Genomic DNA, 19,313 nt, shown 5'->3' with positions numbered 1-19,313 from the left:
ACCTGAAGGTGAGCATTTTTACAATTGTACTAAAAGATGTTTATCAAAAAAATAAAAATCAGATGACAGAAGACTGAATGGAAGACTGTGTATAACAGGTTTTGAACAAATTGAGGCTTTAGACATTTCCATATAAAATATAATACAGTAGGGTTTATAGGGTTAAAATATTCCTACTGGTCTTCAACCAAAGTCCCTCTGCAATCACGTTAAATACCTGACAGACAGTTTTTCGTTAATCTTTTTATTCCCCCAGGTGGAAGTGCACAATTGTTTTGCAGTTGTTTTATAATCTCATAAATTGCCTTACTACATTTGAGTTGTACAATGCCACAATCAGACAAAAATAAATATTTTAAAACTATATAGCTAATGAACGCTATATAAATAAAGGTGACTAACATATAATTAAATGACATCCATTCATACTTTTATGTTTTTCCCCCTGATGATTGGCAGGAATGATGGGGGAGGTGGATCTTGCTGCTCAACATGTGTTGCTGGAGCTGGGGGCCATTACTTACATGGTAAGATCATCATCATTATTTTTTTTTATAGTTATCACCCTTAATGTGAAAGAACTTTCATTATCAATACTGAAGAAAAAGGGGAGATGATTTGAGATCTTTTTAAGGACTTAATGTCTAACCGAGGCAGAAGTCTCTATAACAAAGCTTTTCCTGCAAGTTTGACATGGACAAACCTTTTGTTATTGTTAGGTTTCAAAGATTCACCTCAGTTGTTTGTAATGCTCCAAAACAATTACCACAACTTTATCGCTACCTACTGGTCTAATATGGTAACCTTCAAAAATTGTCTGCAACAGATGCTTTACAAACAAATTATCCTGTTAAATTCTATTTGTTAATTTTAATGTGTGAACATTTGCTTCTTTAATAAAAATATTTTATGTTCAGTTTCCATTAGGTGTGCACGCGGCCGCTTGTGTGCGTGTGGGAAATGCGCTGGGAGCTGGAGACACTAACAGGGCCCTGATCACAAGTAAAGTTACTCTTATGATCTCAGGTCAGTAGAATATAGATATACACAGTGCTAACAATAAAGTTTAGTAAACAGTATATAACTTACAATAAGCATCCAGAAGGAAAGTTCCTTTAAACCTTCACTGCATTGCAGGAGTTTTGGCTATTTTACAGGGAATCGTGATGGGTTCCTCAAAGTCAGTAGTGGGATACATCTTCACTTCTGATGAGTATGTTTGTTTCTCTCATAACTAATACACACATTATTGGGTTATGATAAAACTAGGATTATTATAGATGAAGTGATATCATGATCATTTTCTTCGTAAGATAAATAAAAGTATCAGGATGACAGATAAATCAATGCTAATTTTAGCAATGAGAGTGAAGCTTTTCTTTTGTTGTTTTGCAGTTCTCACTTCTTGATTTAATCTAACAGGAGCATAGTGAAAATTGTCTCGGAAATTCTCACCCTGTACGTTTTCCTGCAGTTTTTTGATGCTCTCGTGGTAAGTTTGAATTGTTTTATAATTTTTATGCATTCAAAGGAAGGGTACACAAATTAATAATTTTAATACATATATTCTTTGTGATTGAACTTCAGGTCATATACTTTAACTGGCATTGTGTTATATTCTGTCTTCCATCATTACAGTAGCTATGAGTGATAAACTTGTTTTCCTTTCAGTCGGTCACTCTCGATGCCATGTCGGCAACCGACGAATATGGGATATCGCTTTGATAGACCAATCTACTTTGAGTGTAAACTAAATGAGCCAATGCACATTGGCATGCAATTATTGCATCCTGCTACCGCTGATCACTGCGTGAGTATAAGAAGGCAGCAGGTGCAATTCTTCTGGCGTTCTGCTTACCTTGACTGTGTCTACGGTGAACTGCGAGTTCAGCACGCTCTAGGAAGCTTCCTGTGTTGGCCGGACGGTGCTACAGTGGTGGTCGTTCCAGTATCAAATGGGTTGCACACTTCAGGCTGCACTATCCCCTGTCGTGTGGCAAGCGGCCATCTCCCCTGTGCGTCTCAGCACTGAAAGAGCATTCCTAAAAGAACAAATTCTCTCTAAAAGAGCTCCACGGGTGCGTCTTTTTAAAGACGTCATTTTAAGGATGCCATTTCACCCGTGCGTTTCTGGGTGCGGTCGTTACCTGGCACCGGGTGATGGTCACGATTCCTTCCCGGGCCTGTAGGCATTCGTCTGGTCTGACCAGCAGTGCCTATGCAGCTTGCGGGGAAGCTGCTTCCGCCTTACACGCCATGGCGTTACTGCAGGTGCACCAGGCTAAGGCACTGAAGGACCTGCACAAGGGTTATCACGACCCAGAAGTTCTAAAGGAACTCCGAACCGCCACTGATCTCACGCTCCGAGCGACGAAGGTCACCGCAAGTTCCCTGGGTCATGCGATGTCCATGCTTGTGGTCCAGGAGAGCCATCTCTGGCTGTGTCTGGCAGACATGAGGGACTCCGACAAGGTCCGGTTCCTCAATTCCCCTGTGTCCCAGACCGGCCTATTGGGGGGCGTGACCACCCTTGTGAAGGTCCTTCAGTTCCTACAAGCTCCGGACCTCACTCATCCTCCTCCTTCACCAGATGGCAGCAGCGGGCAGTTCGAGAGCGTCAACAAAGGCCCTACTCATGCACCCTCTGCCAACCCGTGGAACCAGGTGAGCCGTGCACCCCACACCACACTCCGGCCAAGCTGCCCAAGTTGGGTCCCTGTGTTCCACCTCGCTGCCCCACTGCGGGTACGGCTGTGGTTCCGCTGGTCCCACTTGTATGGATTTTAAGCGCCTGGTCAGTGCTACCCAGCCCGTCTTGCTGGCTTCTGCGGACCATCAGCCTTGGCTATGTGATTCGGTCCTCGCTGAGGCAGAGGATCTCTTCTCTTGGTATGGAGTTGGATTTGGTCGCACAGACAGCACGCCTCACAGAGGAACGTGCACGGTCAGTGTTACCCTAAGGTGCTACGTAGACCGGACACAAAGCTTCAGCTCTTTGTCTGTTATGGAGGCCGTCAGAAGGGGAGTGCCGTCTCTAAGCAGAGGATGGCCCACTGGATTGTGGATGCCATAACCCTGGCTAATCATGCTCAGGGTGTGCCCTTCCCGTTCAGGCTCACTAAACTAGAAGTGTTGCATCCTCCTGGGCGCTGGCTCGTGGCACCTCATTGACAGATATTTGTAGAGCTGCGGGCTGGGCGACCCTTAACACATTCGCTAGGTTCTATAGCCTTCGTGTAAGGCTGGTATCCTCCTGTGTTCTCACCTCAAACGGGTAGTGGCACTGAGAGGCCCTGCTTAGTGTCGGCTTGCTTAAACTGCTCCAGAGTGTCCGTACTGTAGACCCTGTTGAGATCCTCCATCACCCTAAGTTGCTGGATGCGACGGAACGTCCTGCGCCAGACCTTCATGATGAATCCATAAGAACCATGGAAGGGTGGGTTCCATATTGAGACCTAATCGGTACTCGTATGTGTATAGTCCACGGTATAGCCTTAGAGCCCGTGTTTCCCCGGCAGACTTCTGCCTTCCCAAGAGGGTTTTAATCACCTCAAATTTCTCAGTATACTCCTAAACGGATGCTATATGTGTATTTGCCTCCGAGACCTCCTTCGGGAAGGATGGGGCTTCCACAGTGTCCCGGTTCCAAGCGGTACTACAAGTACTACCAGTTCCAGTGAAGTAGTACTTTGACAACAGTGAGTGGGGCTACTTGTTCTGATCCCCGGCCTACACCTAATAGGGGCGCAGGCGGCTCGCACAGGGCACTGGAAGGGGCAGCACCCATGGCGCTTTGACAGGGATCCCATATTCGTCTCCGTTACATATGGTAACCCTCGTTCCCTGAAGGAGGGAACGGAGACGCCACATCCCGTCGCCATGGTTGCTGTACCGCCGCTAAGCTGCCGGGTCCCCGGCTTGGCTCCTCAGCTAAAAACTGGTATGCATTGCACCTGCTGCCTTCTTATATTCACGCAGTGATCAGCAGCAGCTGGATGCAATAATTGCATGCCAATGTGCATTGGCTCGTTTAGTTTACACTCAAAGTAGATTGGTCTATCGAAGTGATTTCCCATATTCGTCGGACACAGACGTAGTGTCTCCGTTCCCTCCTTCAGGGAACGAGGGTTACCATACGTACCCGGACGTTTTGTGAAACTATGTAATTTACTGATTACGCTGAAGTCTCAATATCTCTACAACAGACTAGTTTGTCTTGTCTTTTAGTGTGTGTGTTCAGGGATTCTTCTGGGTGCTGGGAAGCAGAAGATAGCAGCATTGTCCAACTTGATCTGTTACTACTGCATTGGGTTACCAGTAGGAATATCACTGATGTTTCTGGCCAAGCTCAGGATACTTGGTACCCTTTCTTAATTCCTATTTTCAAAAAAGAATATCAAGCCAATCCAGATCTTTAATTCCATTAAGATATGTGGCATCCCAGTTTTGCCCTGCAGTTTAGTTTTAAATCTTTTCCTTTTTCCAGACCGAACTTAAGTTAATACTTTTACTCAGTAAGGATGCATTAAATTGAAAAGTAACAGTAACGACTATATGATTTTTTTATAAAAAATGTCTCAATTCATCAAAGAATTCTAAAAATAATAAATAGTAACTAAATTAATATATAAATATTTTGTGGTAAAATAAGAAATATTTTTGAGTATCAAATCATTTTTTTAAGGATTATGTGACACGGAATACTGGAGTAATGATTGATGAAAGGTCAGCTTTGCCACCAAATAAATAAATAACATTTTAAAATACATTAGTATAGAAAAATATTTTAAACTGTATAACTCTTTCACAGTATTACTATTTTAATGTAGTTTAGATCAAATAAATGCAGCCTCGGTGAAAAACATTAAAACATCTTACCAACCACAAACTTCTATAGACTATATTGGTCATATGCACCTTTAATATTGCCTAAAGAATCCAAAGATGTTTGACCAATAACATGCAGGTATTGGACATAATCAACCAATCATGGGGCTGTGCGTGAGAAAGTGAGATCAAAAGTAATGATCAGAGCGATGCAAATATTTTTGTTCGTTCATACAAAGTTGGTGCAAGAGCGATTCGAAAGCATAATGAGTCATCTACTCTGTTCACACAATGATCAACCAGCAATGTGCAAACAGCCAATACCTGGATATTTTAGGCAATATTAAAATCCTGGCCAGGATGTGTCATGTATGAATGGAACATATGGCCACCCTATTTCTAAACACCAATCCACACTAACAAAACAAATTGAGTAAATTCAGGAAACCAAATTTTATACTACAGTACTGCTACTACTACTACTAAAGTTGTCAAAACTATAAAGGCAATATGTTTTTGTACAAAACAATTTCAATACATAACCTGAACACATCAAGACTTGTTATTGTTAGTGAGTCAGGACCGGTCAGATAGCATTTGCTTCCCATGACTTGTTATAAACTTGAAACATGTCCCATTTTCATTTCCCACTCATTCAGGTCTGTGGCTTGGCCTCTTGATTTGTGTCATTATTCAGACCTGTTTCTTCATCACTCTCATCTTCAAGCTCAACTGGAAGAGAGTTACTGAGAAGGTAAGACATAACAAATAAAACCTGTGTGGTCAGGTCAAGCCACCATTATGTAAGAGTGTCTAAAGTGATAATGTTGACTAATGTCTTCCTTAGGCTCAGAAACGTGCAGGGAAACATGCAAAGGTAGTGTCTGTTCAAAAGGCACCATCGATAGGACAGTCAGTCCTTGATACGCTTGTTTCTGAAAGGCAGGAGAACGATGAGCAAGAACCTGATACTGGAGCATCAGCAAGTATCTCTGAACCTTGGGATGACATAACTGGAAACAAAGTAAGTGCTACAGAAATCCCAGCATCCAGGGTTTCCCAAACTGGGGTTTTCAGAGTTAAGGCAGAGGGTTTGTGATTTGATGAAATTATAATCATTAATTTTATAAATTATATTACAAAATTGATTAAATAAAAGCCTGAGATTTGATTAAATGATGCTACATGTTTCAATGCGAAGCAAAACTTTGTTCACATCTCTTAAATTTGGGAACATAACATTCTATTTATTTATACATTCACATAATTTACAACATTTTTGTGGGTTTACAGCATTTCAGCAGTGTTCTACCAAAATAAAATATTTATATATTAATTATATATATTAAAATTAATATATTTTAAATGTTTAAAGTTTGAGGATTTGGATGTTGGAAAGTGAAGAATTTAACATTAGTATTGTAACTTGTAAATTACATTATAATAATGAACAAATATTAATTTATATTTTCCAGTACAATTGTTTACAGCAGGAATCTATTGCTGTCTTCATTTCTGTAATAAGAGTTGAAACTTTTTATCTATTTACTTGCATGTTGAGTAACAAATAGCCAACATCAGAGAACCATAAACATGCAAATGTGTTGTTAAATTACTAATACATAAAAAAATATAAAAATAATAGTTCACCCAAAAATGAAAAATTTTAATTGAAATGTCCTTATCCTCAGGCTATCCAAGAGGTAGATGAGTTTGTTTCTTCATAAAAATAGATTTGGAGAAATGTATCATTACATCGCTTGCTTACCCCTCTGGGGTTCTTCATTTATGAGTCACACTCAGGACCTTCGGGTCAAAAATGACCCAGAGGGCGGGATTCAGGTATACTTTTTTTCAGTAAAATCAATCAAATGTATTTTTGTTCAATAATATTTTTTCTTTCTTTTTTGGTGTTTTGAGAGAATTTTATGATAATAATGAATTTTTATGCAATAATTATGATCCATTTTTTCCCATTGAATATAATAGAAAATTTATATATATATATATGTATTTTTATTTTTATTAATGCTGTATTTTATTTTAAAGTACAGCCAAGGCCTATAGAAAACAATTTTTGAAATTAGATTGGTGCCATCTGGTGGACAAATTAAGCATTTTTATCATGCAATAGCACATTTTTACCACTATAGAGAATGTACAGCTCTCTGTAGAAAGGCTTGTGAATTCTAGTGATTTTTGCACATATTTGCCTATTTATTTCAGGTTGTGGATTTTAATATATAATCACAGATTCTCAAAGACTATTTTTGTCAAGTTTTTTTTTTTTTTTTTTTTTTTTGGTTGATTTAAATGGTAATTTCAAGTGCCAGTTTTACTTTATAATACAGTCAAACCTGAACATTGCACTAGAAAGAGAACAAATGGAAAGCATTTTGTTACCCATTGTTTTAATTCTAACTTAATAAAAAACATTACATTATTTAAATCATAACATATTTTTATTTACCTTTTATTATAAACATTTCCATTAAAATTATTTTTTGCAATTCAATGAACAGTAACTCTTCAAAATTGCCAACAGCAATTATGAACAAAAAACAAAAATAACAGCAAACGTATAATCATTTTCAAACAGTACATGTAAATGGAAAATAGAAAAATAAAAAAGTGTTTTAAATATTATCATAACTAAATATTTACATATTATTATGTCCATATTATTTAATAAACAAATGCTGTGATTGGCTTTTTGTTTTCATAAACAAGTGCTGCAATACGCCTGAAGGTTACTAGGGAAGAATTCCATCCTTTGATCTTACTCTCCGTGTGTGCATGTGTGTGTGTGTGTGTGTGTGTGTGTGTGTGTGCGTGTTCAAGAGAGAGAGAGACATAGTATGTGAGTTTTGAATTTTGGACCCAATGTCTCCCCTTTATTTTATTTATTGATTTTATTTCACATATTCTCATATTTCTCTGTTACAGGCTCACCAGTCTAGTATTTCCTTGTGTGTGTGTGTGTGTGTGTGTGTGTGTGTCAACAGATGCTGTGATTGGCTTCTTGATTTTATAAACAGGTGCTGCAATAGGCCTGGAGGATACTAGGGAAGAATTCCATCCTTTGACCTTACTCTGTTTGTGCGTGTGTGCGTGCGTGCGTGCGTGCGTGCGTGCGTGCGTGCGCATGTGCTTGTGTGTGTGTTTGTGTGTGTTCAAGAGAGAGACATGGTGTGTGACTTTTGCATTTTGGATCCAATGTCTCCCCTTTATTTGATTCATTGATTTTATTTCACATATTCTCTCATTTCTCTGTTACAGTTTCACCAGTCTCATATTCCCTGTGTGTGTGTGTGTGTGTGTGTTTGTGTGTGTGTGTGAGTGTGTCTATTTTGCAACCTTGATGGCTTACAGCCTCATGCTTTCATTGCTGTGCACTTTATTTCTTACATTGATGAATAATTGCTTTTATTTCACACATTTCAAAATCAGCTTTTGCAATGACACACTTTCATTTGTGTGTGCGTGTGTTTTTGTGTGTATAAGTGTGTGTGTGTGTGTGAATTTTTTTTGTCTGTTTTGCACTCTTGATGTTTTAGAGATTCACCCCTTCACTGTTGTGTGCTTTTTTTCTGCATTGTGGCTGATTTGTAGATTGTACACACAAAATAACTCAGTATTTTCATATTTTTGCCAATTTCCCATTCATTTCCTATGGCGGGTCATTTTTGACCCGAAGACCCTGAGTGTGACTATTTTTTTTACGACCACTTAGACTTTTAAAATCCTGTCCCCAATTTTTTTGGGTGTTCATATACCAAGTACCAAAAAAGTCACCAAGTTTCGGACCATTCCGATGAAGCTACGATTTGTAACATTTTTAAAAAAAAAAATTTCGGGTCATAAATGACCGAAGAACCCCAGAGGGTTACCAGTAGATTCTCTGCAATGAAAGGGTGCCGTCAAAATGAAAGTCCAACAGCTGATCAATCACAAAAATTCACAACATGACTCCATTGTTGTTTAAAGGGGTGGTTCACGGTTTTTTTTCTTGGCATGAGTGTGTTAATGGGGTGCAGTCTAACATGTGTTCCCTTTCAGTCAGTCACATCAACATTACGTCAGTGACTGACGAAATTGTGGATCTCGCTAGAGACACGAATCACCTTCGGGTGTTAACAAAACGAGCCAATTAATATTGTCGTGCTAGATTTGCATCGTGCACCCAGCCCTGCGGGTATAAAAGGAGTGCGTGTGGTCACACAAACAGCTTTTCGCTTCAGAGCCAAGCCTTCAGCTTCCTGAGCAGAGTGTCGTCAAGACAAGCCGATCGACGAGTGTTGGTGTTATGGCGTGTCAGCGGGGGTTGCCAGTGCTGCTGCCTTTTTTCAGCGTGCTGCAGCTCTCATTCTGCGGTCACGCTGCAAATCTTCTTGGGCGCTTCAACACTTCAGTGTTTAAAGTACTAGAAGAGCAATTACTAAAAGAGCTCCACAAGTGACAGGGCGTCTTTTAAAAGATGTCTTTCCACTCGTGCATTTCTGGATGTAGTCACTTCTTGGCTCCATCTGATGGTCACGATCGCTGCATCTCGTGCCTGCCCGCATATCAAATGTCCTCTGGCCCCGTTCCGGGCCACACAATCACTTTTCCCTCGTCCCAAGTATTGCAAAGAATGACGGCCCTGAAGTGGCCCAGAACTGCATTAAAGACTAGAGCCACACATGGGCCATATCCAGCCCGAAACTCAGCCAGTTAATCACCCTTAACTAGTTTTATTATTGGTTACCCAATCTCAGCCTTAAGTACTGAGCCACACCTAAGCTTTATATAGCCCAGACCCAACCCAAACAGCTAGCAGTTTCAGCCCAGGTATGGCCCGCATCGATTTCACGCAGGCCAGATGTGGGCTGGACATGGGCCAACACTATATGCTGTCTGGGAATACAGAATCTAAATATTTCATATTATTGCCTTGAATATTACTACAATCACAATTATTAATTTTGTGACATGCTTTGGTAAACCAGACAGCAACAGTGTTGGCCCAAATCCGGCCCACATCTGGCCTGCATGAAATCCATGCAGGGCACATGTGGGCCAGATCTGGGACGACACTGCTTGCTGTCTGGGAATGTACACACAAACTATGCCAATAAAGGACATTAAACTGAATAGAAAATCAGACTTAAATCCCACACATCATGTAACTGTGCATAAAAAAAAAAATTGGTTGCATTGGTTTTTCTATTTATTTTTATAACGAACAAATCAAACAATATAGAGTGAGTGTATAATGTATACTGTCTATAAGATTAGTTAGTTAGTTAAGTTTATTTAGATAGGGACAGATCCAAATGACAGTCATCTGGTGCATGTATCATAATGTTTTTAGCTAAAGCTAATTTACAACACTTGTCCCTAGTAGGGATTTTTGGTAAAAAAAAAAAAAACAAACAAAAAAAAACCTTTACCATCAACATTAATAAAAGAACTGGAAAGAAAAAGGATAGAAAAGAGAAACGTAACAGATAGACACATGTAACTTATTCATAATAATTGCAGATGTTTCAAAGAGCAGTACCACAGTAATCCAAATGATGATGCTTTTCAGTTGCAGTCCTCTCAGTCAGAATATAATAGAATCGTGAGGAGCAGGGAATAATTTAAATTGTTAAACGCTGAAAATACTATACCGATCCACTCTGTCAAAGTGCATGATTCAGTTTGCCAAGCGTCCTCTCAAGTTCCTGCGCATCCTGAACTGGGCCCTTCACAAGCGCCCGTTCAGGATGTTAACACAGAGACGTATCCTTCAATGCATTCGTCCACGAGACTGGTTCGCAGTGATCGACCTGAAGGACGTGTACTTTCATGTTTCATGTACATATATCAGTACAAGGACCTTTCCTTCAGGTTGTTCCTGTCGCGTTACCTCCTATGCGCAGGATGTGGTTCCACAACTGGTGTGGGGGGACTTGCTGGCTTTCTCAGGGCACTGGAGGGGGTCAGAAATAGTGGCGTTTTCCATACGGATCCCCGATTTCGTCAGTCACTGACGTAACGTTGACGTGACTGACTGAAAGGGAACACCTCCCTTGCGTATTTAACCCTTGTTCCCTGAAGGAGGGAACGGAGACATTACGTTCCGTCGCCACAGTTGTTGTACCACGGCTGTACGGCCGGGGGAAACCATCTCGGCTCCTCAGCAAAAAAATGTTTGTGCAAATCTCGCATGCCAATGTTCATTGGCTCATTTTGTTAACACTCGAAGGCAATTCGTCTCTCTAGCGAGATCCCCGATTTCATCAGTCACTGACGTCTCCGTTCCCTCCTTCAGGGGAAGTTACATACTGTACTTAACCGAGACGTTAATGCTTTGCTAAAACTATTTTTCATATTATTTACCTTTATTCCACACCATTCTGTCCCTTCTCTGAGAAGAACACTGATCATTTCCTGTTTTTATAAAGCCACTCTCTCAGAAATAGGTGATGTGCCCTGATTGGTGAGCTAGCACATTTTGTGGTGATTGAACTGCCTCTAGTGGTCTAAACATCCCACCCCCTCACCTCAGCAGCATGTACTCTGGTTGTATTGTAGACTATAGGGTCATTAATATCACTTGTCAGTTTAAGCCCGATTGAGAAGCAGAGGATATTATTGAAGAGGATTGTGTGGAACCTGTACAAGCACAGCTTTTAATGATAGGCCTATGTTTTTTTGTTTGTTGTTGTCTTATACTTTTAGATACACTGTTATTTGTAAATGCTACTGCTTATGTTAGCTTTTAATATATGGTTTTATCCTGATTAAAGCTTTAATACAGTATGGCAACTGCACACACGCCCATGTTTAATGCTTCTCATATGTGAAAATAAGTGTATAATTCAAACAGTGCATTGTTGGATTGAGCTGAATGAGAGAGATGCAGACCATAAAACCAGTTATTTCTCTATATAAACAGGCAATTAAGATATTTAAAAAAAAAAAAAAACAATGAGATGGCATCATTGTGATATCATAAAAAAGCAAGTTTTTTACTTTAGAATTGTTTTTACATTTTAGTATTTTGAAATTGACTTTTAATTGTTTGAACAACTGTGTGTCACCACTGTTCTCTGGCCTCATGGAGAGGTGTCAGGGCTCTTTTAGACCTTCCACCAGAGGCTCAGTTAGTGGGGATTGTGTGCTTCCGAAGTGTAGAACATCTTTTGGACAGTCTAGCTTCTCCTTCAGAGGGGCTTCACTATGGAACTCTCTTCCCATTGGATTCATATTGCAGAACAATATTAACATCTTCACCAGAGAGCTCAAACAGTGGCTTAAATCGGGCCAAAGTTGTTCTCATGTGTAAATTGTGCCGTGTTTTGTTTAACAGTGTGTGTTTTCTGTTGTAAAAGCCCCTATGTACAGGTGTTGAAAATTAGCACATGTGCTATAACACTTCAAACAATGCATCTGGTTTGTCCAGTGTTATTGCTATGTCCATATGAAATAAATAAATAGATAAATTGTGCAGAGCAGCGGATGCTAAGAACAGTAGTAAGAACCGCTGCTTTAGAACATTGATTTTGAAACTTGTGAATCCATTACAATCATTAAAAGACAGAATCGTGATTCATATTTGAATAGATTTTTATGTGCACCTCTAGTTTTCTCTTCCTCTTTTCTAAAGCAGCGTAGCATGGCCTCGCCCCCTTTGCTGCCTTTTCCTGAGGGTGGGGTTTATCTGGGTTTGTTACATCACAAACCCGGGAGTAACATCTTGTAGTCCCTACCAGCCGTTATTTTAGGCATTAAACTGCCAGAATTGTAAAAGATGATATCTCCATTTGCAATGAACTTCCATTGCACAGTAACTAACGCTAAAAAAGTGACATCACAATCAACCACCCGTTTAAGTTAACGAGATGAAAAGCTGTGTTTGTAATAAATCCATCAAGACATTTTTTTAACTTCAAATAAAAAAAATAGCTTTCTCCAATGAAAAGCTTATGAAAAGTTTTGTCTGAAAACTGATCTACACCTTCTGGCCTGAGGGTGAGTACATTTTAAGCTGTTTAAAATTTTTGGGTGAACTTTTTCTTTAATTTAAATTCTCAGGGGGTACTTCAGTATCTATTTTACGTCTAAAGGGTTCGGCTGATGAAAAAGTTTGGGAACCCCTGCCAATCACCAAGTCATTCACGTGTGTCCTGAAATTTAAACTATTCTCAAATCCCGGTGATGATAGATAGCTTCAGTAATTACATTATGCCTTCCTTCTTTAGTCCCAGCTAACAAGTAATAGTCCTGAAGTGGCCGGCTTTGTCCAAGTGAGCACCCAAGATCAGAGTAAACTAGTGATGGCGAGTGAAAATGGAGAAACCCAACCTAAAGTCTTGCTCTCTACGAACCAGCTTGTGCTCAGACGAGGACTTACGCTGTTGACCACTGTTCTGATCCTGATAGCTGGAGTCGCTGTGCACGTAGCTTGTCCTATTCCAAAGTCTTTAGGTACTCATCAAAGCAATTTAACAATTGATTCAAGAAATGTTTCCACTTCTAACATCTTCCTCAACACCACATTGAGCTAACTCTTACGTGATCCATCTTAACATGTTCCCAATTCTTCAGTGTTATTTAAGAAAAAAATAAATAATGCATCTCTGCCAGCTTTTTCAACCTACCACTAATAACAGTTGAAGGGTTATGAAAGAGCACTTCTCTCGACGTACATTATTCAGTACCATGGACTTCTTCAAATCTGGGACACACTCCAAACCCAGCTGTGAAGTCCAAAATACAGCTATGTGAGCCCTTGATGCCTTCAGTGTGACTCTACAATTTTCATAGTCATGAAAATAAAGAAAACTCTTTGAATGAGAAAGTGTGTCCAAACTTTTGGTCTGTACTGTATATATATATATATATATATATATATATATATATATATATATATATATATATATATATATATATATATATACTGTATGTATATATAATGGGATTGAAGGAAAATGGTTGATATTTTCCTGATAACAGTTCTAAACACTTTTGCCCTGATTCAGCATGTGCATGGACCCACACACACATGTGGACACACTCTAGACTTAATCATCAGAAAGTTCTAAACATTTCATCCATTGTTATTAAGGACGTAGCACTATCTGATCACTTCTGTATTTTCTTTGATATATTGATCTCTGCTACCACGGAATCTAGATCTGTCTCTGTCATAAGGTGATGCATAAACTAGAACACAAGTGTACTATTTATGGAGGCTATATGTTTAACACCAAGCATTTGTGCAGATTCTTTAGATATTCTCCTGGATTCTTTCAACTCAAAAGTTAAGAATGTTATTGATGATATTGCTCCAATAAGAGTCAGTAAGAAAACAAACAGACAGAAATCAGTTTGGAGAAGATCAACAGCAGTTCAGACTTTGAAAAGACAATGCAGAAAAGCTGAGCAGATGTGGCGGAAGACAAAACTTGAAATTGAATATAGTACCTATAAAGACAGCCTTCATGCTTTTAATGTGAAACTAGCCACAGCTAGACAGAATTTCTTCTCAGACCTTATAAACAGTAACTTAAACAACACTCATACTCTTTTTGCCACTGTTGAGTGTCTGATAAACTCCCCAAGTCAAATTCACAGTGAAAAGCTATCAGACAGAAAATGAGTTGAGTTTGCTTCCTTCTTTTCTGAGAAGGTCATCAATATCAGGAAGGTGATTAGCACATCCTCAAGTAATGCAGAGGTCAGACAGATTTGGACACTATATCAAAAAAATACTGTGTCTATTTTTGAAGCAATTGATAGCAACGTTTTGGAAAAAATAGTGCAGCACCTAAAATCGTCAACCTGCTATCTTGACACATTTCCCACAATTTTCAATCTGGTTTCCAACTGCATCACAGCACAGAGACAGCACTCATTAAGATAATATATTATATTCGCTTAAAATTGTGACTCTGGCAAAATGTCGCTGCTGGAATTGCTAGATCTAAGTGCTGTGTTTGACACTGTTGTTCATAACATACTACTAGAGAGACTGAAAAACTGGATAGGGTTTCCACCGAAATTACCCGGAACATTTGTACCAGGAAATTTTCCCCCCAGACTTGTTGCTTTCCGCATTTCCACCGTGGTGTAAAGTACCGGGAAGATTAGGCAAATAGACTGGTGACGCAGGTCTGCGCGTGTTTCTCAATACAAAGTATGCTGATTTTGGATGTGCATCCTCGGTAGTTCAGACTTTGTGCATTCGACCCGGGAGTGTTTTGTCCACAATGACTCAAATCCGGTACATCTGCAAACAGCAGCGTATTTGATAACTTCAGTCAGATGACCATGACTATTGCAATGTTCCTCTCTGTATATTTACAATAAAATGAAATATGATATCAAATACCACTGCCTCCTTTCGTTTTCATTTAAACATAATAACAGCTGCAGAAATGTACTTAGTTCAGGAATATGTGTATATATACAGCCATTACAATGAAACTAATTATTATATAAATTTGCCTTTTTTATTTTCATTTTAACATATAGATAAATTGAATACAGGCTATAATATAATACTAATTATATTTTAAGTTTAACCACTTAAGAGACATCAAATCCAGCGGCACACATCAGAAAGTCTAGCCAATGAGAGGCTTCTCTCGGCGGATAGATGATCACTAAGCCCAGCTGATCGCGTGGAGAAACATTTTTAAATAGGCGCTGTCTTTATATATAAACCAAAGATTTGAGTTTTAAACAACTACATTCTTGTCTGAAATAGTTTTAAAGTTATATTTCATGACACAATAATAGTAATATTTTGAAAATTATCCGAATAAATGGTGGTTGAATTCAACCAATGCTGCGTGAACTCAACCAATCAGGATGTTTAGCGCCCAAGTCCCGCCCCCGTAAGTTCCAGAACTTTGAAAAAGTACCACCTCGCCAGCAGGGACTTTCTGAGGGGCATTTTTTTTTACCCGGAACTTTATTTAGTTCCTGGTTCCTGCAGTGGAAACACACAAAGTACCAGTCCAAAGTCCCTAGTTCCAGGGTAAAGTTCCTGCAGTGGAAACACGGCATATGTGAGTCTAGGAGAGCATAAGTCTAAGTGGAAGTCCATGACATGGACCCACAAGGCTCAATTCTTGCATCGCTCTTGTTTAGCCTGTATATGCTTCCACTAAGTCAAATAATGAGAAAGAACCAAATTGCCTATCACAGCTATGCTAATGATACCCAGATTTACCTAGCCTTATCTCCAAATAACTACAGCCCCATTGACTCGCTCAGCCAATGCATTGATGAAATTAATAGTTGGATGTGCCAGAAATCTCTTCAGTTAAACAAGGATAAAACTGTCATCAAAAAGGCATTGCATTTGGAAACAAAGATGAAGTTTTTAAGGTGAATGCATACCTTGACTCTAGGGGTCAAACAACAAAAAATCAAGTCAGGAATCTTAGTGTGATTCTGGAGACAGACCTTAGTTTCAGTAGTCATGTCAAAGCAGTAACTAAATCAGCATACTATCATCTAAAAACATTGCAAGAATTGTTTTGTTTCTAGCCACGACTTGGAAAACTTGTTGGACTATTGTAATGGGCTCTTCACCGGCCTTCCCAAGTAGACCAATAGACACCTGCAGCTCATCCAGAATGCTGCTGCTGCCAGGATTCTGACTAGAACCAGAAAATCTGAGCATATCACACCAGTCCTCGGGTCCTTACACTGGCTTACAGTTACATTTAGAATTGATTTTAAAGTACTTTTACTTGTCTAAAAGTCACTCAATGACCTAGGACTGAAATACATTGCAGATATGTTCACTGAATATAAACCTGATAGACCATTCAGATCATTAGGATTTGAGTCAAGTTAGAAATATCAAAGGCCTGCTGTTGGAATCATCTTCCAGAAGAGATCAGATGTGCTAAAACACTTCACATTTAAATTTATACTTAAAACTAATCTGTTTAGCAGTGCATTTATTGAATGAGCACTGTGCGATGTCCGAACTGATTGCACTGTAGTTTACATATTCACTGTCATTTTCTATTTCCATTTCCATTTCTAAATGTTTTTAAATAATTATTTTAAAGCATTTTTTAATCATTTCCAAAGTTTTAAAATTGCTTGTTTTATTTTATTTTTTCTTCATGATTATTTTACTTTCTTTTATGTAAACCACTTTGAATTACCATTGTGTATGAAAGGTTCTATATAAATAAACTTGCCTTACCTTGCCTTGCCTTCTCCATACAGCTTTCACCATTGTTTACATACAGTATCATGCTGTCCACAACTTTTGTGTCACCAAGGTAACATACATTTTAATCCTGTTTTGAAAAAGTAATCATATTGCATAAACGTTTTTAGTTTAGTTGTTCACATATGTCCGCATACTAAAGACACTTTGGCAGAGAGTTTGTCTTGTTCTGGGTCTCCAGCTCCAAGTGCATTCCCCACTTTCACAGTGGCTGCTATTACAAATCCTATTGGAAATGTAAAAGTAAGAATAATAAATGTATAAATGACAAAAAAAGCAACTTCTGAGTGATTCAAATATATTTTTTTCACAGATGTTCATAAACAGAACTGTTGAAACTGTTTTTCTTTTGATATTTGATCTAAAATTACTTTTGATGACTAATTTTACAAGCACTTTGGACTATATTTAATCTCAATTATATGATGGATTAAGACTATGGCAGCAGCTGTTACAGATGTTTGACCTCAAACAACCCCCTTTCTTACAATGGATATTTTCCCATAAGCAATTGATATTTTATGCTTTTCACTTCTGGGAATTTTTATAAAACATTTAAACATCTTATGAACTGTCCATTATGCAAAAATTCATATCACAAAATAGAATTTATTGTGGTCACCAACTGATGTGTCTGTTTTACCACAGGCATAAGATAACAATTACATTTATGTATTTAGAAGATGCTTTTATCCAAAGCAACTTACAGTGCATTCAGGCTAACAGTTTTTACCTAACGTGTTCCTTGGGAATCAAACCCACAACCTTTTGCACTGCTAAAGCAATGCTCTACCACTGAGCCACAGAACACTATTGCTTATGGAACCGAATGTTATAAACATCTAAAAAGAATGAATGTGACATAACAAAATTGTGCACGTCTTATATTCACAGTTCTGTCATGGGTTCCAGTTTCAGTTATTATTTATATAAATGTAAGGAGCAGTGGCTGTCGTAGATCACATCTTTCGTTTACATGGCCTTCCAATGGACGTGGTCACCGACAGGGGGCCCCAATTTGTATCCAAATTTTGGCTGGAATTTTGTAAATTACTGTCTTTATTGTCTCACCTTCTCTGTGTGTGCGGTTGTGTTGGAGGCGCGGTTACTGATTACCTATCACTGTGATCACTGCCACCTGCTGCACTCATCACCGGGTCTATTTAAACCTGTGTCTCACCCAGCCTTGTTGTCAGATTGTTTCAGTGTGTCTGGTGGTTCCGGCAGGTTCATGTGTGTCCTGGTCTTGGCTCTTTGTTTCCGGATTCCTGGATCCCACCGAGTTGGTTCGCCCATTGCATCCCTGCGACGCTGTCCTGAGAGCTGATCGCTTCGGCCTGCCTGCCTGCTTCAAAGCCCTGCTTCACTCGTCTATGCTTTGTCCAGTGAAACTGTCTTTTACCCATTGTCAAGTACTTGAGTATACCAAAACTCTGTTATTTACTTGATACTGGATTTTCTGCCTTTTCTGCATATTAGCTGTTTATTTGTACTTATAAAGCACATATTACTACACATACAGTATTACGATTACTTTACTATATTGACAAATGTTGAGCTGGTGATCGGGAAAGATATATCAAGGATATCTGCAAGCTATCAGCATATCAAGGCATATCAAGGATATAAGCAAGCTATCAGCATTTTTATCAGCAAATGATATAACATGACTCATCAGAAACATTTCAATGAACTTTCCTCCACACCATCTTAACGAGTAACATAGTACACAGTTTTCTGGTTAAATATTGAAAAAGAAAACAAAATACATTGCACCAGGACATGTTACATATTCCTAGTATATGACACAAAGTCAGATAGATAGATAGATAGATAGATAGATAGATAGATAGATAGATAGATAGATAGATAGATAGATAGATAGATAGATAGATAATTTTGACTTTGTAAATAACTGAATCTGAGGTTTAAATAAATAAAAAAAAGTTTCCACTTTTCTCTCCCTCACACTGAATAAAGGCAACATACCAAGTCCCTAAATAAGTAATAATCAAAATTAAAATGCTTATGCCCAGTGTTGGGCAGTAACGTGTTATTAGTAACGCGTTACTGTAACACAGTTACTTTTGACAGTAACTAATACTGTAACGCATTATTTTTTAATTACCACATGGTGCATTGTCCATTACTTTTTTTAATTAATTAATTTTGGCTGAAGTATAGCCTACAGCCTAACCTGTTTGCAGCAGCGATGCATTGTAGGATTGGTGGATGCCAACCACTGTAAACACAAGAC

General features: G+C 38.8%; 1 protein-coding gene across 1 annotated transcript in view; it reads left to right on the top strand.

Moving 5' to 3' along the window:
* slc47a1 (solute carrier family 47 member 1) overlaps positions 1-13,657 on the top strand; it is a 34,449-nt gene extending 20,792 nt beyond the window's left edge. Inside the window, exons 10-17 of the mRNA XM_052588236.1 lie at positions 460-527; positions 918-1,026; positions 1,138-1,213; positions 1,423-1,492; positions 4,228-4,360; positions 5,487-5,581; positions 5,675-5,851; positions 13,059-13,657. Of these exons, the coding sequence (XP_052444196.1) occupies positions 460-527; positions 918-1,026; positions 1,138-1,213; positions 1,423-1,492; positions 4,228-4,360; positions 5,487-5,581; positions 5,675-5,851; positions 13,059-13,364 (1,034 nt within the window). The 3' untranslated portion in view covers positions 13,365-13,657. The remainder of the gene's footprint in view (positions 1-459; positions 528-917; positions 1,027-1,137; positions 1,214-1,422; positions 1,493-4,227; positions 4,361-5,486; positions 5,582-5,674; positions 5,852-13,058) is intronic.
* The last annotated feature ends 5,656 nt before the right edge of the window (positions 13,658-19,313 follow it).

The sequence above is a fragment of the Carassius gibelio genome, chromosome B21 (assembly GCF_023724105.1).
Source record: "Carassius gibelio isolate Cgi1373 ecotype wild population from Czech Republic chromosome B21, carGib1.2-hapl.c, whole genome shotgun sequence".
Lineage (NCBI taxonomy): Eukaryota > Metazoa > Chordata > Actinopteri > Cypriniformes > Cyprinidae > Carassius > Carassius gibelio.
The sequence above is the reverse complement of the archived record's forward strand: the minus strand, read 5'-3'. Positions and strand labels throughout refer to the sequence as shown.